This window comes from Podarcis raffonei, chromosome 8 (assembly GCF_027172205.1).
Source record: "Podarcis raffonei isolate rPodRaf1 chromosome 8, rPodRaf1.pri, whole genome shotgun sequence".
In the NCBI taxonomy this organism is placed as follows: Eukaryota; Metazoa; Chordata; class Lepidosauria; order Squamata; family Lacertidae; genus Podarcis; species Podarcis raffonei.
This window is the reverse complement of record NC_070609.1, coordinates 70,628,584-70,651,523: the sequence shown is the minus strand read 5'-3', so window position 1 is coordinate 70,651,523 and position 22,940 is coordinate 70,628,584. Positions and strand designations below refer to the sequence as shown.

Here is a 22,940-nt window from a genome sequence, read left to right as displayed (position 1 = left end):
GGGAGAAAGAGAATTCGCCTTCTTTTTCCAAGACCCTCCTTCCCAATAATTCCTGCCATCCTCCTCTGCCTTCTCCCCAACCCCGCTTTGCTGTGCCTTGGGGACCGCCTGACTGCTCTTTTTTATTTATTTATTTATTTATTTATATACATATAATCAAAATCTGGGCTCGAACTGAGCACGTGGAGAGGCGCTGAGTCCTCCTCCTCCTCCTCCTCCTCCTCCAGCTGCTGCGCTCTCTCTGGTAATGCTCAAAATCTGTAATTTCGGAGAAGGTTTATTTTCGGCCACCAGCTTTGTACGGATCTGCTTTTTTATGTTTAAAGAAGAATAACGGGAGAATAATTTCCCCTTCTTGGAGAAGGGAGGGGAGGGAGGGAGGGAGGGAGAGGGAGGGAGAGAGCGAGCGCCATGTGGGGCAGGGTGCCATTTTTAGGGTGCCCGGGTGCGCGTTGCCTTTGGCATCCAGGGAAGGCGCCCCTCTGAGCGGAGCGGGGCAAGGCAGGGCAGCCAGGTAGTGCCTGTCCCGGAGTAGCTCTGCATCCCTCTCTCGCTACCCCGGCTCCAACTCCGGGGCGATGGTGGGAGCTGCGCGGCCGCCTTGGCGGCGACTGAGCCACTTGGCGTGAGGAGGACTTGCTCTCTGCCAACTTCCTCCCTGGGCAGGAGAAGGACCAGTCTGTGGATGCTCTCGGGAGGATGGCGACGTTACCCCATCGCAGGATGCGCCGCCGCCGCTGCTGCTGCTGCCGCCCAACCGGGATTTGCCAACTTCTCCTCGTCTGAACAGCGCTGGGGACCTATCTAAATACACACACACGTATATAGGAAAAGATGGAATTTTTGACCTGGGTTTTGCCTTCCTTACTCCTGCTCTGCACCCAACAGCACACCTGCACCAGGTAAGAGGAGCAAGCGCACCGTGGGAAGCGACTCCCTTCTCTAGTTAGAATGGGGTTTGTTGCTTTATTATTTTAAAAAATAGGTCTAAAGGCAGAGATCCCAGCTGGGAGGATGTTTGACTGAGCGCAGGGAAACTTCTCTCTGACGAAGGCTTTGGGCTGCAAGCCCCAGGCGCGCTTAACTTAGGAGGAAGGCGACTGGAGCAGAGCAGGACTCACTCCCGAGGTAGGGTTGCCTAGTGGTTAGGCTGCACGCCTGCCATCCTAAGCGCCCTGGAGGCGCGATCCTGTGCGCGTCAGCCCGGAAGCCGAGCGTTGCAGAGGTCAGCCGGGCTTTGCTCTGAAGGATCTCCCAGCATTACAGGGCAAAGTGGGGCTTGCTTCTGAGGACCCTAGTGCTGAGTATTAGGAGGCGGTTGGGGGGGTTGTTTCTTTTAATGCAAGATCCAGCGAAACTGCAACTTATCCTGGGACAGGGATGCGGAGCAGCTGTGGCTCTACGGGTGTTTGCTGGACCCTGCCGGCCAGCAGCCAGCGTGCCCAATAGCGGTGCCCAACATGGGTGACCAATGGGCTCCCCATTGTCCTAGGGTGACCAAGAGAAAGGGCTGGACCACCGGCCTTCTTAGCCCTTAAATAGTTGTGTAAGGAGAGGGGGATCCTCTCCCCCGCCTGCCTCCAGCCCCTGCGCTGAAAATGTCTTTTTTTCTGCGCAACTCTTAAAAAGTACAGGAGTTCCTTCTTTCTTTACTTCCGACCATCGCTGGTTCTATCCCCAAAGTATTAATGGGGCACCGAGGATTCGAGTTAATGTTAGCTCAGGAATCTCTCTTCCCCCTTCCTTGTGCCACAGAGCTTTCCTATTACAGGCTGCCTCTGGGTATGTGCAGAGTGTTTATGAGATTTCGACGAGCTCGTGCACTATGCGAGCTGGGAAAGGAAAGTACACGACGCACAACTCTCTCCCCAGACCCCCCTTAACAAAGGCTCTCAGCCCATCCTATGTAAGTTCAGTAGGAAAGTCGCACTGGGGTTAAAATGGGGGTTCGCTCCCAGTTGGAGGGGCTGGTTGGCTTGCATCACCCTGCCCTAGGGGGCGCTTGGCCGGGGGTATTATTTCCCCGTTTGCAAGAAAGCATTGCGCGCAGAAATGAACTGTACGTCTGAAGTGTGCGCAATAAAGGACGATAATAACGCACTCGGAGATAGACACAGATTGATGTACGTACACACCCCTCATCCCTTTTACCAACGAGGATGAGAACGAGGGGCTTGAACAAGAGAGAGAGAGAGAGAGAGAGAGAGAGAGAGAGAGAGGGAGGGAGGGAGAGAGACCAGACTTTGCTGAGAGTTCCCCCGCACTGGGAGGCGAGATTCGAACTCGGGAGTCGCCGCTGCAGATCTGTCTGCAAGGCTTTGGAGTTTTGCCCTCAAACGGATGCCCCTCTTGGGTCTCCCCAAGGGCGGCGGATGAAGGCTGCACTGATCACTTGGCAGGGGAGAGGAGGAGGAGGTTTTCTGCAGTAGAAGAGAGAATCATCAAAATATGCCCTACTTGTTAGACAGGAGGGAACGGGGGATCTCCCTAGAGAGTTCATCCAAGGGGTTGGGTATCACTTTGAGGAGCTATGGACCAGAGCGTAAAATATATATTCATTTTCTTCCCAAATGTGGGTTGTGCCCTACTGAGAGTAGGCTCAGTGGCTTGTATGCAACTTTACTCCTGCTCACAGTAGACCCTTTGGAATGGCTAGACATAACTTTGTCCCATTCATTTCAGTGTGTCTACTCTGAGTAGGACTTAGTTGAATCCAACCCTTTGCTGAAAGCCCCCCACCCCCCCTTTCGGTTTCTCCATAGCTATCTGAAGTTGAAGAAAGAAACACTCAGTGCATACTCAAAGACAGCCAGAGGTGATCAGATCACATAGGTAGACAGTCTCCCTTCCTCTGCCCTTTTCAAAAGGTGCAGTCCTATATGCAGTATTTCACTCTGAGTAAGTCTGGGGCTTGCTTCTGAGTAAACCTGTGCCAGACGGGACAAGGGAAGCAGTGTTACATTTACACTGCTAATAATAAACTAATGGTCCATATAGCAATTATGATAGTCACATTCGGTTGTGTCCTATATTAGTGCCACTTGGAGCTGATCCACTTGGGTCAATTAATTTCTATGGATCCCATCCTCATTTACATTTGACTACCCTGGGGAGGTGGGGGTGTTCTAGCAAATGTTTTTGCAAACTTAACTCCCTGGAGGCTGGGATATGTTTTGATGTAAACATGATAATAGCAATACAGTGGTTCCTCGGGTTACATATGCTTCAGGTTACATACGCTTCAGGTTACAGACTCCGTTAACCCAGAAATATTGCTTCAGGTTAAGAACTTTGCTTCAGGATGAGAACAGAAATTGTGCTCCAGCGGCGCGGCAGCAGCAGCAGCAGCAGGAGGCCCCATTAGCTAAAGTGGTGCTTCAGGTTAAGAACAGTTTCAGGTTAAGTACGGACCTCCAGACCGAATTAAGTACTTAACCTGAGGTACCACTGTAATAGCAATGGGGTTAATACTATTTTGAGGCGGGGTGGTGGTGGCTTTTTAGATTGTACTGTGTATTACTTTGAAAAGTGCTAAGCCAGCTGTGTTTGGGGTTCTCAAAGTCTTCCTTCTGAGTGGAGGCCCTGGACTCTGCTCAAAAGTCCTTCCCTGGTGGTGCCAACTGCTAATAATAATTCTGTAGTCAAATCTGTCAACTATTCAGGACTTGGGATCTATAACCCAGTGGTGCACTTGGGGACCCATTTCTTAATTTTTCAAAATATATATTTGTATGTTGGTAGTACTGCTTTTTGCAACCCACCTTAGGTCAGGCTGCGATCTGGTAGTGGGTCCCAACCCACCAATTAAAAACCAGTGCTTTAGACAACTAGAACCTCCAGCTAGGCGCAAGTTCCTTAAAAAGGTTGTGCATTTTTAAATCTGAAAGCAGGGTATGTATATGAGATCAGTTGGATGTGTGTGGCAGTTCAGACTCTTGCTTGACCTCTGGGAAAGGTTATGACGAGGAAAGCCAAAAGGTGTCGAGAAACAAAACGGACCCATTTATGGTGTATCTGTCCATTAATTGCAGGCAGGTGTGCACATGGGCACATTTGATAGGTGAAAAACTCTCTTGTCTGCAATTGGAGGTGGCATTTCTTCGGATGCTGTTAACTAGGCAACAGCCATGGAGCTTTTCTGGATGTGGATATGGTAGGAGAAAGCAATTTGATAATGCAGTGGAAACTGAGATGGGGAGGGGGGTGTCAGCTCATAATGCAGTGGAAGATTCTTGTGGGGTGTTATTATATTACTAACCTACACCTAGGTCAATCTTGGTATTTCAGGGCTGACAAGATGGGCAGGGAACAGTCCCCTGTGATATTTGTAATGTTTTCCTTCTTTGGTTTTGTTTTGTTTTTTTGCAAGGAGGGAATATTGTTCTAAAAGGAGCATCAGAAATAAAAACAAGGAAGGGTTTTATTGATTCAGCATGTTTTGGATCCTTATGAGCCATCTTCATGGAAATTCAGAGAACAGTGGTTCAAAATTCAGATAATAATAACAGTGATGGTCACCGACTTAGATGGCTTCTGGTTCGTTTTGGGGGTCCCTATCTGAAAATCTGTTTTCCCAAGTAATTTTTTGTTTTGTTTTGTTGACTGAAGCAGGAAAAGAACAGAAATGCAAATTGCTCTGGCTGCACAGATTTAAACCAGCCTATCAAGGTCAAGGGATGCGGGTGGCACTGTGGGTTAAACCACAGAGGCTAGGACTTGCTGATCAGAAGGTTGGCGGTTCGAATCCCTGCAACTCCCGTTGCTCGGTCCTTGCTGCTGCCAACCTAGCAGTTTGAAAGCATGTCAAAGTGCAAGTACCGTAGATAAATAGGTACCGCTCTGGTGGGAAGGTAAACGGCGTTTCTGTGTGCTGCTCTGGTTCGCCAGAAGTGGCTTAGTCATGCTGGCCACATGACCTGGAAGCCGTACGCCGGCTCCCTCAGCCAGTAAAGCGAGATGAGCACCGCAACCCCAGAGTCGGCCACGACTGGACCTAATGGTCAGGGGTCCCTTTACCTTTACTATCAAGGTCAAAGTTGACAAATCCCAAAAGACAGCATGGAATGGCGGGCATATATGCAAATACTTGACCTGGCAGCAGGAGATTTGGGAGAAGGATCAAGAAAATGGGTTGACTCCAACAAGGTTCTACTCACAAGAGTCCTATTTAAATTAACAGAACTCTGTTAGTCATGTCCATTAACTTCAATGGGTCTCCTCTAGGTAGGATTGGCACTGGATACAACTCAACAAGATTAAATACTGTCCACATTGTATGATGATAAATTGTATTCAAGTCGTGTGTTGTCGTCCGTCCCCCCCATTTAATAGTAAATAAAAATTAAGGTCAGGCTTAGCCAACAGCCATCTTGCACAAGAGGGTATTGAGTTTCTCTCTCTGCCCCCACCTCACAGCACAAGTTATGAACTGCTGGTTTAGGATGCCAGAGTGGAATTCACTGGTAACACAATCACCCTTGCACAGGCGAGAAAGCTTTCATTTTTCAAAAAAGAGGGATGCACAGAGAGTGACCAAATGCACAGCTAACCCAGTGCTTTTTAATAGCTAGTGTTGAAGGGGGAATTTTAGTGAGAACCACTTCCCCAGCCCACCACTGCGTGACAAGCTGCAGGAGCCAAGTTAGGATTTAGCAGCGCAATCCCCTCTGTCTGTACCTCATTTAGGAGCATTTAGAAGTCCTGCTGAGTTCAAAGAGACTTACTCTTAGTGTAAGATTGAAGTCTTTAGATTTGGGATTTTGATTCCTGTTATCAAGGAGAAAACTTTAGGATGCTTTTATTAACCACAGTTAAATGCTACAGAGCTTTCCAAAGGGAGGAACATCTCTCCCCTCAAAGCTTTAAGGGTTGTATGTATCCAACTAAGTCCTACTCAGAGAGGCCCAGTGAAACTAATAGACCTGTTAGTTATGTCTGTTAGGAGTAGCACTGGATGTCACCCTAAGCAGAAACCCTAAAATCACAAGGCTGGAATACAAATTGAGATCCCTGCATTTCAGGCTGTTGGACTAGATGGCCGTTGCGGTCCCTTCCAACATTTCTATGATTCTATAAATCAAATTAAAACACATACTGGGTTGTAGCCAATTCTAGTCTTACTCAGGGTAGACTAACTTGGGTCCATTAATATGAATGGGTCTACTCTGAGTAGGGCTTACTTGGATACAACCCACTGCCAGCAAAAAAATAATAATAAAAAAAATCCAGCATCAAACTGCTAAAGCAAAATACTGAACTGTCCAATCTAAAAATTAACAGTCCTGAAATGCCTGAACAAACTGTACCCAGGCAGGCATTGCCAGCCCAATTGTTCCAGAGGACAGGCTCTCAAAAAGCAATTTAAAAGTTCTAGTCAATATTCTTTGGTTATATTAAATAAGTGCTGCCCTGGGAAGATCATGAAATCACCGTTCGTCTTTTGACAGCAGTTCATACTGTAGGAGGATATGTCAGGCATGGAAAAAGCCATACTTTCCCACAGTCTGGCTGCTTAACTCTGGCGTGCTCTGGTCCATGGGGTCATGAAGAGTCGGACACGACTAAACGACTAAACAACATAGAGGCCAAACAAGCGGGAAAGGGAAGGGAGACGATGGGATGATAACGTCATAAAACAAGTAGAGTTTGTAGTTATTGGAATTCAAGAATATAGTGGATATATATTATTGTGGGAGAGATAAACATTGTGAATTTGGAGGTTTATTTTGTAGTGGGAACACCTTCTGATCTGATTGATTTGTTGAGCTTAATCAGTGCATCAAACAGAAGGATTTCGTTTAATTATATATCAGCAATGATATCGTTGATGACATATTACTTGAAATTAACAATAGGTTGTATCTGGTGCTAGTTATATTTAGAGCAGAACTACTGAAGTTAACAGACATGTCTAATTTGGGTCCATTGATTTCAGTGGGCCCACTCTGAACAGAACTCAATTAGATTCAGGCCTAAGTATCAATTATTAGTATCTCGTTTGTAGAATCGTAGAGTTGGAAGGGACCCTGAGGGCCATCTAGTCCAACCCCCTGCAATGCAGGAATCTTTTGCCCACAGTGAGGCTCAAACCCATGACCCTGAGCTTAACAGTCTCATGCTCTAGCAACGGAGCTAGCCCAACAATTATGTACGTATTCAAAATAAATTCATGGCAAAATAAAATGTTATTGTAAACCTAAAGCACGGATCGGGGTCAAGAACTTCATGCCCGGGGCCAAATGCAGCCCCCCAGGCCTCTCCCTCTGGTCCTTGCTATTCTCCCTAGGCCATGGCCCTCACTGACCTGGCTTGACCTTGACTATATTTGCCTGGCTGGGACTCAGATAATGCCTCTTGATTGCCTGGATGGAAGGCAGAAATGTGTGAGCACGTGCAGAGAGAAGCCTATGGTGCAAAAGGAACATTTAATCTGTTGCCCTGCCCACTTTTGCCCTTGGCCCCGCCCACCGCTGGCATATGGCCCTCAGAACGTTTCTCAAAAAGCTAGGTAAGCTGGAAAGCTTTTCCTTCCCCAGCCGCACCTAAAGCTGTGCATAGCCTAGTACTTTCATCACTTTCGCCTCCCCTCTGATTCAGCTCAGGAACTTCACTCATCTCCTGAGACCCTTCCTGCTGTACTGTGGGTGGAAATTCAGCTGGTGGGGGCAGTGGGGACTTATATGTTGGGGAATGCTCTCCCCACTGAGATCCGCCTGGTGTCTTCACTGACCTCTTTTCGCTTTCAGGTAGAAGCAACAGTTTTCAATGGACTGCAGTGATGGTGTTTGCTGTCTGTTATGTTGCTGAAGCATTTAGGACTGCTTTGCAGACTTTCATAAACTGCATGCATTTTTACTATAGTATATGTGTGTGTGTTTTTAGCCTATTATAGTGATAAGTGAGGGATGCGAGTGGTGCTGTGGGTTAAACCACAGAGCCTAGGACTTGCCAATCAGAAGGTCGGTGGTTCGAATCCCCGCGATGGGGTGAGCTCCCGTTGCTCGGTCCCTGCTCCTGCCAACCTAGCAGTTCGAAAGCACGTCAAAGTGCAAGTAGATAAATAGGTACCACTCCGGCGGGAAGGTAAACGGCATGTCCGTGCTCTGCTCTGGTTCGCCAGAAGCAGCTTAGTCATGCTGGCCACATGACCCGGAAGCTGTACGCCGGCTCCCTCAGCCAATAAAGTGAGATGAGCACCACAACCCCAGAGTCGGTCACGACTGGACCTAATGGTCAGGGGTCCCTTTAACTTTACCTTTAGTGATAAGTGAGGATGGGGACACTTTTCATACCAAGATCACCTCTGCACCAGGGTTGGGCGAATCTGTCAATATCTCTCAGTTTCTCATTCTTCCTATCTTACTTTCCACATTTCTGCAGCAATCTCTGATTTTTTTAATTTAAAAAAATCATGAAAACTCCTTACCCATTTTAGTGTAATCTTGTCCTAATAACCACATTTTTCTATGCAGTTATGATTTATTCATTTTTACAAGCAATCTCCCCATCAATGCATTGTACATTACTGTCATTAAATTTTTGCTTTAACATTGTATGTTTTTTTGGAAATATTGCTTGTGCATACCGCAAAATTCAGAGAAGTGTGAATTTCAACAAGCGTATTTCAGTTCATGTATTGGTTTTAGAAATGTGAATTAGTTAGTTTCTAACTGGAATGCAAATGAAAGCAAATTTGTCGTCTCCCACCCCCATCCCTCTGGGGTTCTAGTAAACCACCTATACTCTGCTCTTGTGTGAATTAAAACAATAGTGACTTTCTCCTGGGAGATCAGGATGATAAGTAAAATATAGACCCATTCCCACATATTAGTTTCAGACGTCTCTCATTAAAATGCAAACAAAATTGAGTTTCTCCTCCACTCCTAATCTGTGTTATTATGCATTCCTGAAGACCCACTTTTGTTAGACGACAAGAGAGTGTTTGTGTTGTTTTGCTTCAAGACAGTCTCGAACAAAACACACTTTGTCCCACTATGTGTTACCAACAGCAGTTGCAAAAATGTGCGAAGCAGCAAACAGTGCAGTGCATGGTGTGCTTTTTCAGTGCTCTCCTCGTGTCTGCATTTGCCAACATGTGCACTTGAGATGCTTTGCATCCAACCGTCCACCCACTCACCTTCCTTAAGCTTCTGGAGATCCAGGGGGAGGGAGCTGAACCTCGAAGAGCGACGACGCTAGCAAATTGCACAAATGAAATTTTTGGAAGAATCTCCCAAGCGGAAAAAGAAATCAAGGACAGTGGTCTGTTGGGGACAGATGTGGGAAAGGAGGGACACCCAGAGTAAAGTCTGCTCTTTTAACAGCAGTCTTGTCTGCAGCCATGAGAAAATTAGGAAGTCGTCTTATACTAAGGTAGGCTATTGGTCCATCTAGCCCAGTATTCCTTTATTTATTGAATTTATAATCTGCTCTTCATCCTGAAGGAGTCCAGAGCAACAAATCAATCCACTATCTATCTATCTATCTATCTAATGGCAGTTAAAGCATTCTGTAAACAATTAGAGTGAAAGAACCTTCTAAGAGCATTTACAGTTTAAAACATTACTCCATCCAGTGATCTCGAGGTTGCCAGGAACAGTATCCTTCAACCACAAATGCCTGGGTAAAAAGGAATGTTTTCACATTCCTCCTGAATGTTAATAATGATGGAGACAGGCACACCTCATTAGGGAGGGCATTCCACAAACAGGGAGCCACCACTGAAAAGACCTTGCTATGGGTAACTGCCATGGACAGCACCTGGCTGCAGCACCAACAGCAAGGCCTCAGCTGCCAATCATTATGTCCAAGGCAGTTGGTACTGTCTACTCTTGACTAGCAGTTTTTCTCCAGAGTTCAGGCAGAGATCTCTGCCACCCCCCTGCTCCCTGTTTTATTTGGTTTAACTGGAGATGGTTTGCACCTGGGGCCTTCTTTGCGCAAATCATGTTCTTTATCATGGGATAGAGCCCATGTTCAGTTCTCAGAATAAATGTCAATCTGGGGTGGGGGAACATTTCAGCAGTAAACTGGGTTTTCCCAGGAAAGGTGGTGGGGATCCCCCCCCCAAAAAAAAACCCATGCTCAGATCTGTGCCTACAAATCATGGACCTGTGCGGGTGAGCCCTTATAGGCAAATCTACCTAATTCACAATTTCTGAAACAATACACAAACCAAAATAGCCATCCTTCGAAACTCACACTTCTCCTAATTTTGCAATGCCGCTCTACAGTCTTGTAATGTGCAGAAAAATGTGTGTACTAGGGTAAAGAGTGCAAAAAATGCATATACCAATGAAAGTACATTATACAGTACTAGGGGAAACTGCTTTGCAAAAATGTGCAATTAGGCAAAATTGCAGACAAACGTGCACATTTCATTATGAAATGCTGATGTATGAGAATATATATATTTTTATCCCAAACTGATGTGGAAATGTGGAGGACATGAAGACTGGAAAAAAACTGAGAAATTGAAACTGACAGATTTCCTAGGTGGATTGAACTTTTGTGGGCTAGAGTCAATGTCCTCAAGTGCAAACTCGTCACAGGCATCTGGAAAATGCTGGTGTGCTGTAAGAAATTTGTTAGTCCTTCAGGTGGTAGGACAGGCCAGTTTTTTGTTTTGGCAAGCTTATTCATGCCAAATCGTCTTCCAAGCGGGAATTGCTTTTCCTCTTTTAATAGTACAGGAACACTATAACATTATGGTTTACATCGCAAAAAGAAAGAAAGAAAATAAATCCAATTAAAACTTTAAGCTTATGCTTTGCTTTTTAATGCTGTCTTAAAAGCCAGCTACCCAGCTGAGCTATGTAGAAAACGCAGCTTCAGTGTCCTATACAAATGCAGTCAAACTGCATTTACAGAATCCTTCACAGAAACCACATTTTCTGCAGTTCGTCAGATGTAAGCCCTGTGGCCTGTAGAATCTGGGGAAAGATCTTTCAAACTTGGGCATTGTCCAGCTGAAAGCTAATAAACAAAAGGTGGCTTTGGAAAGCTACCTGCAGGGCAGAGCTTCTGCTTATTCAACTATTCTGTTGTTTCTGTATTTTTATATCTTTCATCTCAAAGCCACCCGAGAAATATTTATATTTGAAGGGCAGCATATGAATTCTTAAAATAACTAAATAATGAACAAATGCATTCTTTCTTAAAATTATTTTTTATTAAATTTTCAGTTTCACATCTTAAAATAAACATTAACATACTGTTAGATATCCAGTGACTTCCCTCCTCTTTCCTTGGTTCATTTTAGTTATCTTTCATTCCTGCATATTTTGCTATAACCATTTTAGCCAGTTCTCCACTTTTATATCACTTGAATATTAATTACACCGTTAATTTTATCTTAAGCTGCCAAGCGTTTTCAGCTGTGTACAGTTACAGTGGTACCTCGGGTTACAGACGCTTCAGGTTACATATGCTTCAGGTTACAGACTCCGCTAACCCAGAAATAGTACCTCGGGTTAAGAACTTTGCTTCAGGATGAGAACAGAAATCGTGCTCTGGCGGCATGGCGGCAGTGGGAGGCCCCATTAGCTAAAGTGGTGCTTCAGGTTAAGAGCAGTTTCAGGTTAAGAACAGACCTCCGGAACGAATTAAGTACTTAACCCGAGGTACCACTGTATTTTCCATATACTCAGTAAATATTTTCCACTCTTCTTTGAATATATGTTGTTACTGCTCTCTTATATGTCTTATATGTTAAACCTGCAAGCTTTGCATATTCTACCATCTTAAGTTGCCGGTCCCCTTTGCCTGGGACCTCCCTCACTTTCCATTTTGAGGCTAACAAAACTCAGGTGGCCATTGTTGCATAAATAAATAAATTTTGTTGACACTTAGGATTTCAGTCTGGATTATTCCCAACAAAAAGGACTCTGGTCCTATTGGGAAAGTTATTTTAAACATTTTTTTTAACTCATTTCCCAATATTCTTTTACCTTTTTACATGTCCACCACATATGAAAAAAATGTTCCCTTCATTTCTTTATATTTCCAACACACATCTGTTTCTGCTTTATACATCTTAGCCAACTCTGGGTCAAATACTATCTGTGAATCATTTTCATATATTTCTCTTTCAGTGAGTAACATGCAGTAAATTTCAAATCATTCTTCCAAAGTTTCCCCCAGAGGTTTAAATCTATGTTGTGTCCTGTATCTATTGCCCAGTGTGTCATTGAAGCTTTGACTAGCTTGTCTTTTGTTTCCCATTCTAATAAGAGGTTATACATCTTGGACAATAACTTATTCTTATTCTGTAATAATTGTCTTTCAAATTGTGAGCTTTGGTCCAGGAACCCATTTTTAAAATCTAACTTAAACATATCATATGTTTACTGTAACCAGTGTCGGAACCAGATGATACTGTAACCAGTGTCGGAAACTTGGCTACTTACATCTTGCATTGGTTTCAGTCTGGGTTCCCTCCCTGTAAGGTCCAACAGTTCCCTATAGGTCGCCCATTGTCTGTCCATATTAACTCTTTTAATTGTAATTGCTTAAATGGGGGATAGTCATAAAGGTGTTTTTCTTTCCAGCAAGTAGCCAGTGTGGTGTAGTGGTTAAGAGCGGTAGTCTTGTAATCTGGGGAACCGGGTTCGCGTCTCCGCTCCTCCACATGCAGCTGCTGGGTGACCTTGGGCTAGTTACACTTCTTTGAAGTCTCTCAGCCCCGCTCACCTCACAGAGTGTTTGTTGTGGGGGAGGAAGGGAAAGGAGAATGTTAGCCGCTTTGAGACTCCTGAAGGGGAGTGAAAGGCGGGATATCAAATCCAAAACTCTTCTCTTCTTCTTCTCTTATATTTCTCCTAAACTCTATACAAATTTGTTGTTGTTGTTTAGTCGTGTCCGACTCTTCGTGACCCCATGGACCAGAGCACACCAGGCACTCCTGTCTTCCACTGCCTCCCACAGTTTGGTCAAACTCATGCTGGTAGCTTCGACAACACTATCCAGCCATCTCGTCCTCTGTTGTCCCCTTCTCCTTGTGCCCTCAATCTTTCCCAACATCAGGGTCTTTTCCAGGGAGTCTTCTCTTCTCATGAGGTGGCCAAAGTATTGGAGCCTCAGCTTCAGGATCTGTCCTTCCAGTGAGCATTCAGGGCTGATTTCCTTCAGAATGGAGAGGTTTGATCTTCTTGCAGTCCATGGGACTCTCAGGAGTCTCTTCCAGCACCATAATTCAAAAGTATCAATACTTCCTAATAATGTGGTTTGTAAAACTCTTATAAACTTTAGCATTCACATACCAAAGGCATGCCAGCCATATTATATATGTTGGCCTTCCAAATGTCTGCATTTTCCAATACGATCCATTCCTTTAGTCAACGCAAGCAAGCTTCCCTGTAATACAATTGAAAGTCTGACAGGGCAAAGCCTCTTTCTTTTACGTCTATCAGAATGAAACCAACAAGCACCCCAGTACTGGCCATCCCACTTGTGTATCTCTCGATTGCACTTGAATCCTGGTGCATGGGGTGGAGCGGGGTGGTGATGCACCTTGTATATGGTGCACGTGCTTATAAACACACATGCACTGTATCCTGCAAATCCTCCTATTTCCAATGCTCCAGCTTCGAGGGTTAAATTCTGAGTAGTCGCTATGATAAATTACAGTATTTTCCCTAGTGTGTCTTTAAACTAAAGAACCGACACCCTTTTTGCTTTTAACTCGACACAGGACAGGCTATTTTAGGGGAAATTAATGCAGTGTTACCCACAGGGAATAAATGTGTAAGCGTTTGTGTGTGTGTATGACAATGAGGGCACTGCGAGACTCCAAGTACACAAGGAATAAGACAGCCATGTGGGTCATTGGGGGAGGGAATGGAAAATGGAACAGAGGGTTCTTTTTTGTGTGTGTGACAAATTCACTTATCCTTTGTTTAGGTGGTGTGATACTGAGCATTCAGCCCTCTAAACCCCTCCAGCAAACCATGGTATTTCATTCTTTAATTAAAAATAGAAACATAATCTCTTATATTTTGTTTGTAGGAAGAATCTGTATTTTTTAAAAGAAGAATTGAAGCATGTCTATTTGCAGATAATTTGTCACGTACTTCGTGCAATCTTTTAACCTAAGAGAAGAAAAGCTTTTAAAATGTAGACGCTGTATAGATCTAAAGAGTGCACTATGTGGTGTAGCAGGGAAAAGGAAATCTGGTGGGTTTTTTGTTCTTGTTTTTTTTTGCATGTTTGCAAGGTTGCTGTGAATTAAGCCTAATGCTTTTTCAATTACATTTCAAAATATAGAACATATTTACAGTGAGCATCACTTAGAGTCAGGAATGGCAGATGGAAAGGGTACGTGAATTGCTCTGGATTATCCCAGAGGCCAATGCAAGAGAGAATTCATGTGGTGACCCCAGAATGACTGAGAGGCTGTCCTAAAGAGGTGTGCTTTTAATGGTGGTGGAAATAGCACCAGGCCCTGCTTTGAGATGCTGACCTGTAGCAAACTGGTCCCAGGTAAGGAGAAGCAGGACGTTCTTCAGGATTTCCAAAGAGGCAGCAGTGTTAGTCTTCCACAGGAAAAGCAAGGGCCCAGTTCAGGCCATCCCATCTCACCTTAATGAACTGATATGTCCTCTTCCTTAGGTGCTTTGCCCTTGCATTGCCTCTTCCCTCTTCCTTCTTAGCACACTCTGGTAAAACAGGAAGCCTTCAATGAACCATTGTTTTCAGGGTTGTCTTAAGCATATGCAGCATCGGGGTGCAGAGATCTGCCCAGCGCCCCCACCCCCAGTTTGCCCAGTCCCAGGTGTGCAGGAGGGCGGAGCTGGCCAGCCGCCTCAGCGTCTCGCTGGCTCAGTCGCCCCCGAACTCGCGGCGCAGAGCCGCCCGCAGAAGAGTCTGCTGCAGCACTCCGACCGACGGGCAGGCTCTTCCCTGGACTCAACTCTCGAGCCCCGGACTCTCGGCCTGGCGCCCCTGAGAGCCTGGCACCTGGGTGCCCCACACCCCTAGTGCTTATGTGTAAGATGGCCCTGATTGTTTTTCCAGTTATATTCAAACAGGGAAACAATGGTTAGTTACACAGTATGGATGTCCTTTTAAAATGTGGCTCTTTTGGGGGGGGGAGTTGTTGGGTTGTTGTTTTTATTTTTATTATATATATATATATATAATACACACACACATACAGTGGTACCTCGGCTTACAGACGCTTCAGGTTACAGACTCCGCTAACCCAGAAATACTACCCCAGGTTAAGAACTTTGCTTCAGGATGAGAACAGAAATCGTGCTCCGCCGGCGCGGCAGCAGCAGGAGGCCCCATTAGCTAAAGTGGTGCTTCAGGTTAAGAGCAGTTTCAGGTTAAGAACATCCCTCCAGAACGAATTAAGTTCTTAACCCGAGGTACCACTGTACAGTCATACCCCATGTTGCGTCCGCTTGGTGTTGCGTCTTTTTGCGTTACGTCCTGCGGCAACCTGGAAGTACCGGAATGGGTTACTTCTGGGTTTTGCCGCTCGCGCCTGCGCAGAAGTGCTGAATTGTGCTTTGCGCAAAGCGCCAAAACATGTCGCGGTCCTGTGCAGACGAGCTTCGAGTTGCTGGCATTTCACGTTATGGATGGGCCTCCGGAACGGATCCTGTCCGTAACACAAGGTACCACAGTATTGTGGTTTTTGTGTTGATCTTTTCTGTGAACCACCCTGAGACCTCTGGTTATAGGGTGGTATATAAATCCAACAAATATTATAACAACAACAACAACAACATGGATTTGTTTAAAATTTGGTAACTATCATTTCAGGATTTTGACATAATGGGAAATGATGATTAACCAAAACTTATGGAATTATTTATGATGTCTCCAGAAAGGGATAGACACAAACACACTGACATCCAAACCAGGAGAAATACTCTTTCACCATAATTATTATACATACTGAAACTGGCAGATCCTTCCATCCCTAGGTGGGGGGAGACGTTCTCTGTATTTTGCAGTGAGTGGGCATTTGCTGAACACAGCCTCACCCTGCTAAGATCCTCTGCTGAGCTACAAAAACATCTCCAATAAAGGCATGTGACATTTATAGGAACTTGTAGTTGGGTGTGTCAAACTCTCTTAACGCCTCCCAAGAAATGCTAATTTTGTAGTCAATCCTTATCAGCCATTCCTCATCACCCAACATATTTATTAGCCCCCATTAAATGGTGCAGAGAAATAGAAGGAGCATTTTGGCTTACTGGGATCTTGTTTCACTAACTGACATAGTTCCCTGCCCGCCCCTACCAACAGAATAAATTATGTAGAGCAGAATAAATTTTGCAAGACAAAATTATGCAAATGAGCTTAATTTATAGAGATCTTAGGTTTTCTTATGGTATTGCTTTTGAGTTGCCTTGGCAGAGATCTGTTTATTTGTGCTGTTATATTTTTTACTCGTGGAGTATGTGCGTTCTTGCTACAAGGGCATCACATTGATACAGAATTCTTTCAGAAACTTAAACTAATGAGGATGTGGGTGCTAAAAACCTAGGCAGTGGCCTGAGGGAACACGGAGTGATGCTTTTTTGAAACCTACACACCTCAAGGAGCTAGTCTATCACATCTGTAAGCCACCCGTGAGGCAAGGTGAGGCTACTGCCTCAGGCAACAGGATGCAGAGGCGCAGCAGATCCAGCCTCCAAGGAATGAATCTCCCCGCAGTGGATACAACAAATGTGGAGGCCAGATCTGCTGCCTCCTTGGCACCCCCCCCCACAATACCACCTTCACAGCGGCCCCTTGGCAAATAGGAGGCCTTGCTGGTCTCCTCCCATCCTTATTCCTGATGTAGAGCTTCACTCACTCCTTTCCTGGTGCGGAGATGTGCCATTTTGTAGTTTGCCTCAGGTGCCAAAATGTCTTGCGCTGGCCCTGCTGTACAGCAGTGGAAGTTCCAGGAAGGCATGGTCAGTTGAGAATTGTATCCATTCCTGATTAAAAAGTGGCATTGGGATTATTTGTGCTGATGAGTCATAATAAAGTGGTACCTCGGGTTAAGTACTTAATTCGTTCTGGAGGTCCGTACTTAACCTGAAACTGTTCTTAACCTGAAGCACCACTTTAGCTAATGGGGCCTCCTGCTGCTGCCGCGCCGCTGGAGCACAATTTCTGTTCTCATCCTGAAGCAAAGTTCTTAACCCGAAGCACTATTTCTGGGTTAGCGGAGTCTGTTACCTGAAGCATATGTAACCTGAAGCATATGTAACCCGAGGTACCACTGTACATTAAAAAAAAACCAAACACCTGGAAACAGGTGGATGGGAAAACTTAAAAACATTAAAATTTGGGGATTTACATTTAAAATCTCTCTTGGTAAGGAAGTTAACCAGCTTTAGTTGATTCAGCGACTTTGTTCAATGCTTAGAGAGGAAAGGTGTGGTATAAGAAAAGGTTATTCATTTGTTTATTTTTTTAAAAGAGAGTTTGACAGCAGCACTTAAAGAATGAAGGTCAAAATGTTGCTCAATCTCCAGCCTGCACCGCTAGAGAAACAGAGACCAATATTGACAGCAAATCCTTGAAGTAATTTGATGAAATGTCCCTCCCTGGTCCTACAGTTCCTAAGGAACCATTACTTTTTGTTAGTGCCTGGAAACAGATCAGGTGGCTGTTCCGTCAGATGGTTAGGAGATGGTTTCCTGAAAGGTGGGAATCTCTCCCTGTTTTTAAATGAGATGCTCTACAGAGCTTGGGGAAAGATGCTCTCCCTTGTGAAAAGGAAGAGACGGGGTGGTAGGGGTGGTGAGTGAAGAAACCATAGTTTGTGATGGAGAGGGATGCATGGGCGTGGCAGATGGGGGCAGCTTCCCCCCTGCCCCAGATCCACAAATATTATTGAAAAGCATTGAAAGTACTCCATTATCTGAGGTTCTGCCCCCCGCCCCAGCAGAAGCCTGCCCCCTGCAATGTCCGATTTATGGGGTATATTTACCCGTGGTTTCCCAAGAAAAGATGCCAGCCTGGCCAGGACAGCTTTCCTTTTATATCTTCTGGGCTTGATGAGGCATGTGACCCTCACCTGTCCTGAGCCTACGCCAGATGAGGAATCACACACCTCCTCCCAGAGCTAGCAAGCCCTACCTGGGCTGTGGGTCCCTGCTTTCCTTCCCACAAAACTGACAGCTGTAAGTTCTGGAATCCTGAGGTCAGAGATGGTGGTGGCCTGGCCAAGACAACGGCTCAACAACTTTGGCTGCTCTCCCCCCACACAACAAAAAACCTGGCTATGTCCATGGACGGATGTACATTGTTGTGAGTTTTTAGGAGATCACTCTTCCCTTCTGAGAGCTACAGTTCTCGGGGGGTTTAACAATCCATCCCTCATCCCAGAGATTTCTGGAAATGATAGCACTGTGAGGGGAATAAAGGTAAAGGGACCCCTGACCATTAGGTCCATTCATGACCGACTCTGGGGTTGCAGCGCTCATCTCGCTTTATTGGCCGAGGGAGCTGGCGTACAGCTTCCGGGTCATGTGGCCAGCATGACTAAGGCGTTTCTGGCGAACCAGAGCAGCGCACAGAAACGCCGTTTACCTTCCTGCTGGAGCGGTACCTATTTATCTACTTTGACGTGCTTTCGAACTGCTAGGCTAGCAGGAGCAGGGACCAAGCAACGGGAGCTCACCCCGTTGAGGGGATTCAAACCGACGACCTTCTGATTGGCAAGTCCTAGGCTCTGTGGTTTAACCCACAGCGCCACCCGCAACCCTCGTGAGGGGAATAGAGGTCTCCTAACATCTCTCAGCACCTTTAACAAACTGTAGTTCCCATGATTCTTTGGAGGAAGCCATGACTGTGTAAAGGGGTGTTTTCTGGTTTAAATGCCTAGTGCAGATGGAGCCTCTGCCAGTCACTGTAAACAACACTGAGCGGGATGGACCAATGGTCTGACTTGCTGTAAAGCAGCTTCCCACGTTTCTAATTTCTCTTGTGCTGTCTCTCTCTATAAAAACCCACATTTTAACGAATGACACAGAGGTTAGTAACCAACAGGGCATGACTTGCTGAACCTTTGAATACAGGGGAAACATGTCAGAAAGAAATGCAAGGGTTGGATCTCTCTCTTCTTCCCCCTCTTTCCTCCCCCACCCCACATCCAGTGATGCCATTGCTAATGACAGCCCCTCACACAGTGGCTTTTATTAAACTCTGATGCGGTGACTGAATGCAGGGATGAATCACTCATCTTGGGATACATTTTCAATTCAGACATGCAGTATGCACTTGCCAAAGGGAGTGGGAATACAGAAGCAGACGGCTTTGTTTGGCTTTTTTCCCTTGTTATTGTTCTTTTTTTAAAAAAAACCAAAAGCATTGTTTCATATACAGTGGTACCTCTGGTTAAGAACTTAATTCGTTCCGGAGGTCCGTTCTTAACTTGAAACTGTTCTTAACCTGAGGTACCACTTTAGCTAATGGGGCCTCTCGCTGCCATTGCACCGCCGCCACGCAATTTCTGTTCTCATCCTGAGGTAAAGTTCTTAACCTGAGGTACTACTTCTGGGCTAGCGGAGTTTGTAACCTGAAGCGTTTGTAACCCGAGGTCCCACTGTAGTGCACTGGTGGGGAGACTCAAGCCCATGGGCCCTCCATGCAGCCTTCCAGACCCCTACATCAGGCCCACAAGTCTGTAAACCCCAGTTGCTGCTGTGCTCGGATCCTGCTCCTGGGCTTCCCACAGGCATCTGGTTGACTTCTGTGAGAGCAGGATGTTGGACTATATGGGCCATTGTTGGAGGACTCTTATTGCATTCTGTAAAGCTCTTCCATCTTTGACAACTCCACTAACAGCAGCTGATGGTGTCTGTGTTACTCAGAACATACATCCACAGAACGGTATCCCAAAACCCCCTGACGCTGTCTGCGCATCCATGGGAAGCCAGAGCACAATCGGCACAAAAGCTGAATAACACTTTCCGCCCTGTTTGTTTTGCAGAGCAATTCAAAGCATGGCCTTGTGGCATTAAATGCAAAAGACCAACTTCGGAAGTAGGGCTTTTGCTTCCTTTTTGGGGCCAGTGACACATGGAAGAAGAAGAAGAAAGGGGAGTGGGGGGGGGGAAGCCCTAGGAAAGTTACGTAAGTCCCAAGACAGGAAATGCTTATGGTATATTCGACTACAGCCTTTCATCAATATTTAACAAGATTTCTCTCCTTCTACCCGCATTATTTCTTTTCAAGCGCTCTGCTTATTTCGGAGCCTGGTGGGAGCTGTTGCGCCAGATCTGAGGGCGGCTCTCATCTAATGTTTTGAGTTATGTAGCTCATGTAGCTCTGGAGCTTAACTCATTACCGGTTTTGAGGTCCAACAGTAAGTTATCTCTCCCACATCCACGAGGGCCTCTGTAAAGGGAACTGCTGTCAGAAGGAGCTGCTCATGGGACGTTAAGGACAGCGCTGCAGGATCAGACCCAAGGCATCCTGTTTCCCCACAATGGTCAATCACATGCTTCTGACAGGGTACAGAATATTGCAGCCAGGCTACTGCCTGGGGTCAGTTAAATGTAGGGAGCATATTACTCCCCTGTCAAAACAATTTCACTGGCGACTGATCTGTTTCCAGGCACAATTCGACGTATTGATCATGAACTATAAAGCCCTATGTGACTTGGGCCTGGGTTACCTGGAAGATTGTATCTCCCTTTATCAACTTGCCCGGGTGCTAAGATCCTCAGGTGAGCACCTTCTCCAGGCCCCATCAACATCAGAGGCACAGTTGTTGGCGACCTGCAAGAGAGCCTTTTCTGTGGCTGCTCCCATGTTGTGGGACTCCCTCCCAAGCGCGGTTAAATTTTGTCCCTCCTTGACATCTTTCTCTCAGCAGGCAGAGACCTTCCTATTCAGACAGGCCTTTGGGCAGTGTTTTCATGCTAGTTATAAATGTGTTTTATTGTATTTTAACTATTGTTTTCAACTGGTTTGTTAGAATTATTTTGTATTTCAGAGCTATGTTTTTGAAGTTTTGAAAGCCACATTGAATCCCAACTTGGGAGACAGGCGGGATATAGATACATTAAACAAATAAGTGCTACCCCTCTCCCGTGGTCTCCCCCCCCCATTGCAATTGGTAGTCAGAGGAATTATCTAGGACAGGAATGGGGAACCTCAGGCCCAGATGTCAAATGGCCCTGGCTCTCAGAATTGTCCCCAAAGTCACACCCTCTCTTTTCAGGCTACACCCCTTGCCTGCCCTGCCTTGAGTGTTTTTGCCAAGCTGAAATGTGTCCTTGAACCCTTATCATTCCTCTTACTTGTCCAGAGGGAGAACAGAGCACAGGTAAAGTTCTCAGGTACAACAGGTCCCTGCTGCAAAAGTCCTGCCCCAACACATGGACTCCTGCCACTGCCAGACAGTGTGGATAGTACTGACCTACAGTTACCCAATGGCCTGACTTGGAATAACTTGGCAAATTCCTGTGTTCTGGTGACATGTTTTCCCCCCTCTTTTTTAACAACAACACAGAGCTATGAACGACATTGGAGATTACATCGGGTCAAACATAGAAATATCTTGGTTGCCCAATTTGGACGACCTGATGAAAGGGTATGCAAGAAATTTCAGGCCTGGAATTGGAGGTAAGATTCTGGCTGATGTCGTTAAAACCACCCTGGGAATTGTAGCTCCATGAGGAAAATAGGGCTTTCCCAGAAACATTCAGCACCCTTAACAAACTACACCTCCCATGTTTCTTTGGAGGAAGTTGTTGACTATTTAAAGTTGTATTTTACTTCTTAAGATGTACAGTGCAGATGGGGCCTAAGATGGATATGGCTCGATTTTTTAAAAAAACCAAACAAACCATGAAACAATTTGCATTGCAGCAAGGAAGCATATATCTGTGGTTATGGGGCAAATTTCAACAGAATATTACCACAGGCTCCTGATTTGGATTGGTTAATATGCCATGGATCAGGACCGCACAGTCTTTTCTCCACATGTTTAAACGTGTGTCTGATGTATAGCGACAATGACAACACAACAAGTGTTAACACTTAGGTTAACTTTTGAAACCACATGTGAGGCTGTGGAGGTGAAAACTAAGTAGCTAGTATAGTTCTGGGCCTGTATAGGATAGTTGTGGAGGCTTTTACAGCTGCCAAATGACATACCAACCTGAAAAGTGAGTATTAACAGTTTAAGCTTTTTCAGAAAGTCCTGGAACCGTGGCTTTTAAAAATTGCCATTATCCGATCAAATTACAAAGTTGGAGGAGGTAAGGGCACCAGCTGGGATGTGCCCGAGTATAGGTGAAGGAGAGGGGGTTATTGCTTTGTTTTGTTCTTGTTTTTATTTGTTCCTGTTTTTATTATGTATTTTGTGTTGGTTTTCTTGTATTTTTATGCTGTGAACCACCCTAAAATCTACGGATGAAGAGCAGTCTACAAATTTAATGAAGAAGAATAATCATGCGTAGTTTGGCCCTTAGGCTTTGTTAATGGCACGAAAGCCCCTATTTGGACACCATCAGGTGGCAAGTGGAGAAGCAGTCACTATTCCCTCAGTTTCACTGATGGGGGTTCTACTTGCAAATTGTGTAACTCCTGTTTTAAAAGCTGCACGGGTTACCAGTTTGTTGCTGGGCCTGATTCAAAGTACGGACCCCTGGAAGATTTAGGTAGGCCTCAAATATATGAAAGACTGCCTCTTCACCAATCTTCCAGGGTGTTAAGAATTGCCAGTTTGGCCTCTCTTGGTAGTTTCACTACCCTCAGAAAAGCGGGGCATTGGTGGCCCAGGACGGAAGGGGCCTTCTCTGTGGTAGCCCCTAAATTGTGAAATTGCCTCCCCGTAGACATGTCTTCATTATATCTTCACTGAGCCTCTTCATTGTACAGTACACATCACTTTATCCTGGCCTGTGGCTTCTTGCAGTTAACGTGCTTTGCTTTGTGGGACCCACCTCTTTTGCTGAATGTAAACTTTTGTGTACTGT

General features: G+C 45.4%; 1 protein-coding gene across 1 annotated transcript in view; it reads left to right on the top strand.

Moving 5' to 3' along the window:
- Positions 1 to 366: 366 nt before the first annotated feature.
- Positions 367 to 22,940, top strand: part of GABRD (gamma-aminobutyric acid type A receptor subunit delta) — a 35,724-nt gene continuing 13,150 nt past the window's right edge. Inside the window, exons 1-2 of the mRNA XM_053400691.1 lie at positions 367 to 902; positions 21,470 to 21,582. Of these exons, the coding sequence (XP_053256666.1) occupies positions 835 to 902; positions 21,470 to 21,582 (181 nt within the window). The 5' untranslated portion in view covers positions 367 to 834. The remainder of the gene's footprint in view (positions 903 to 21,469; positions 21,583 to 22,940) is intronic.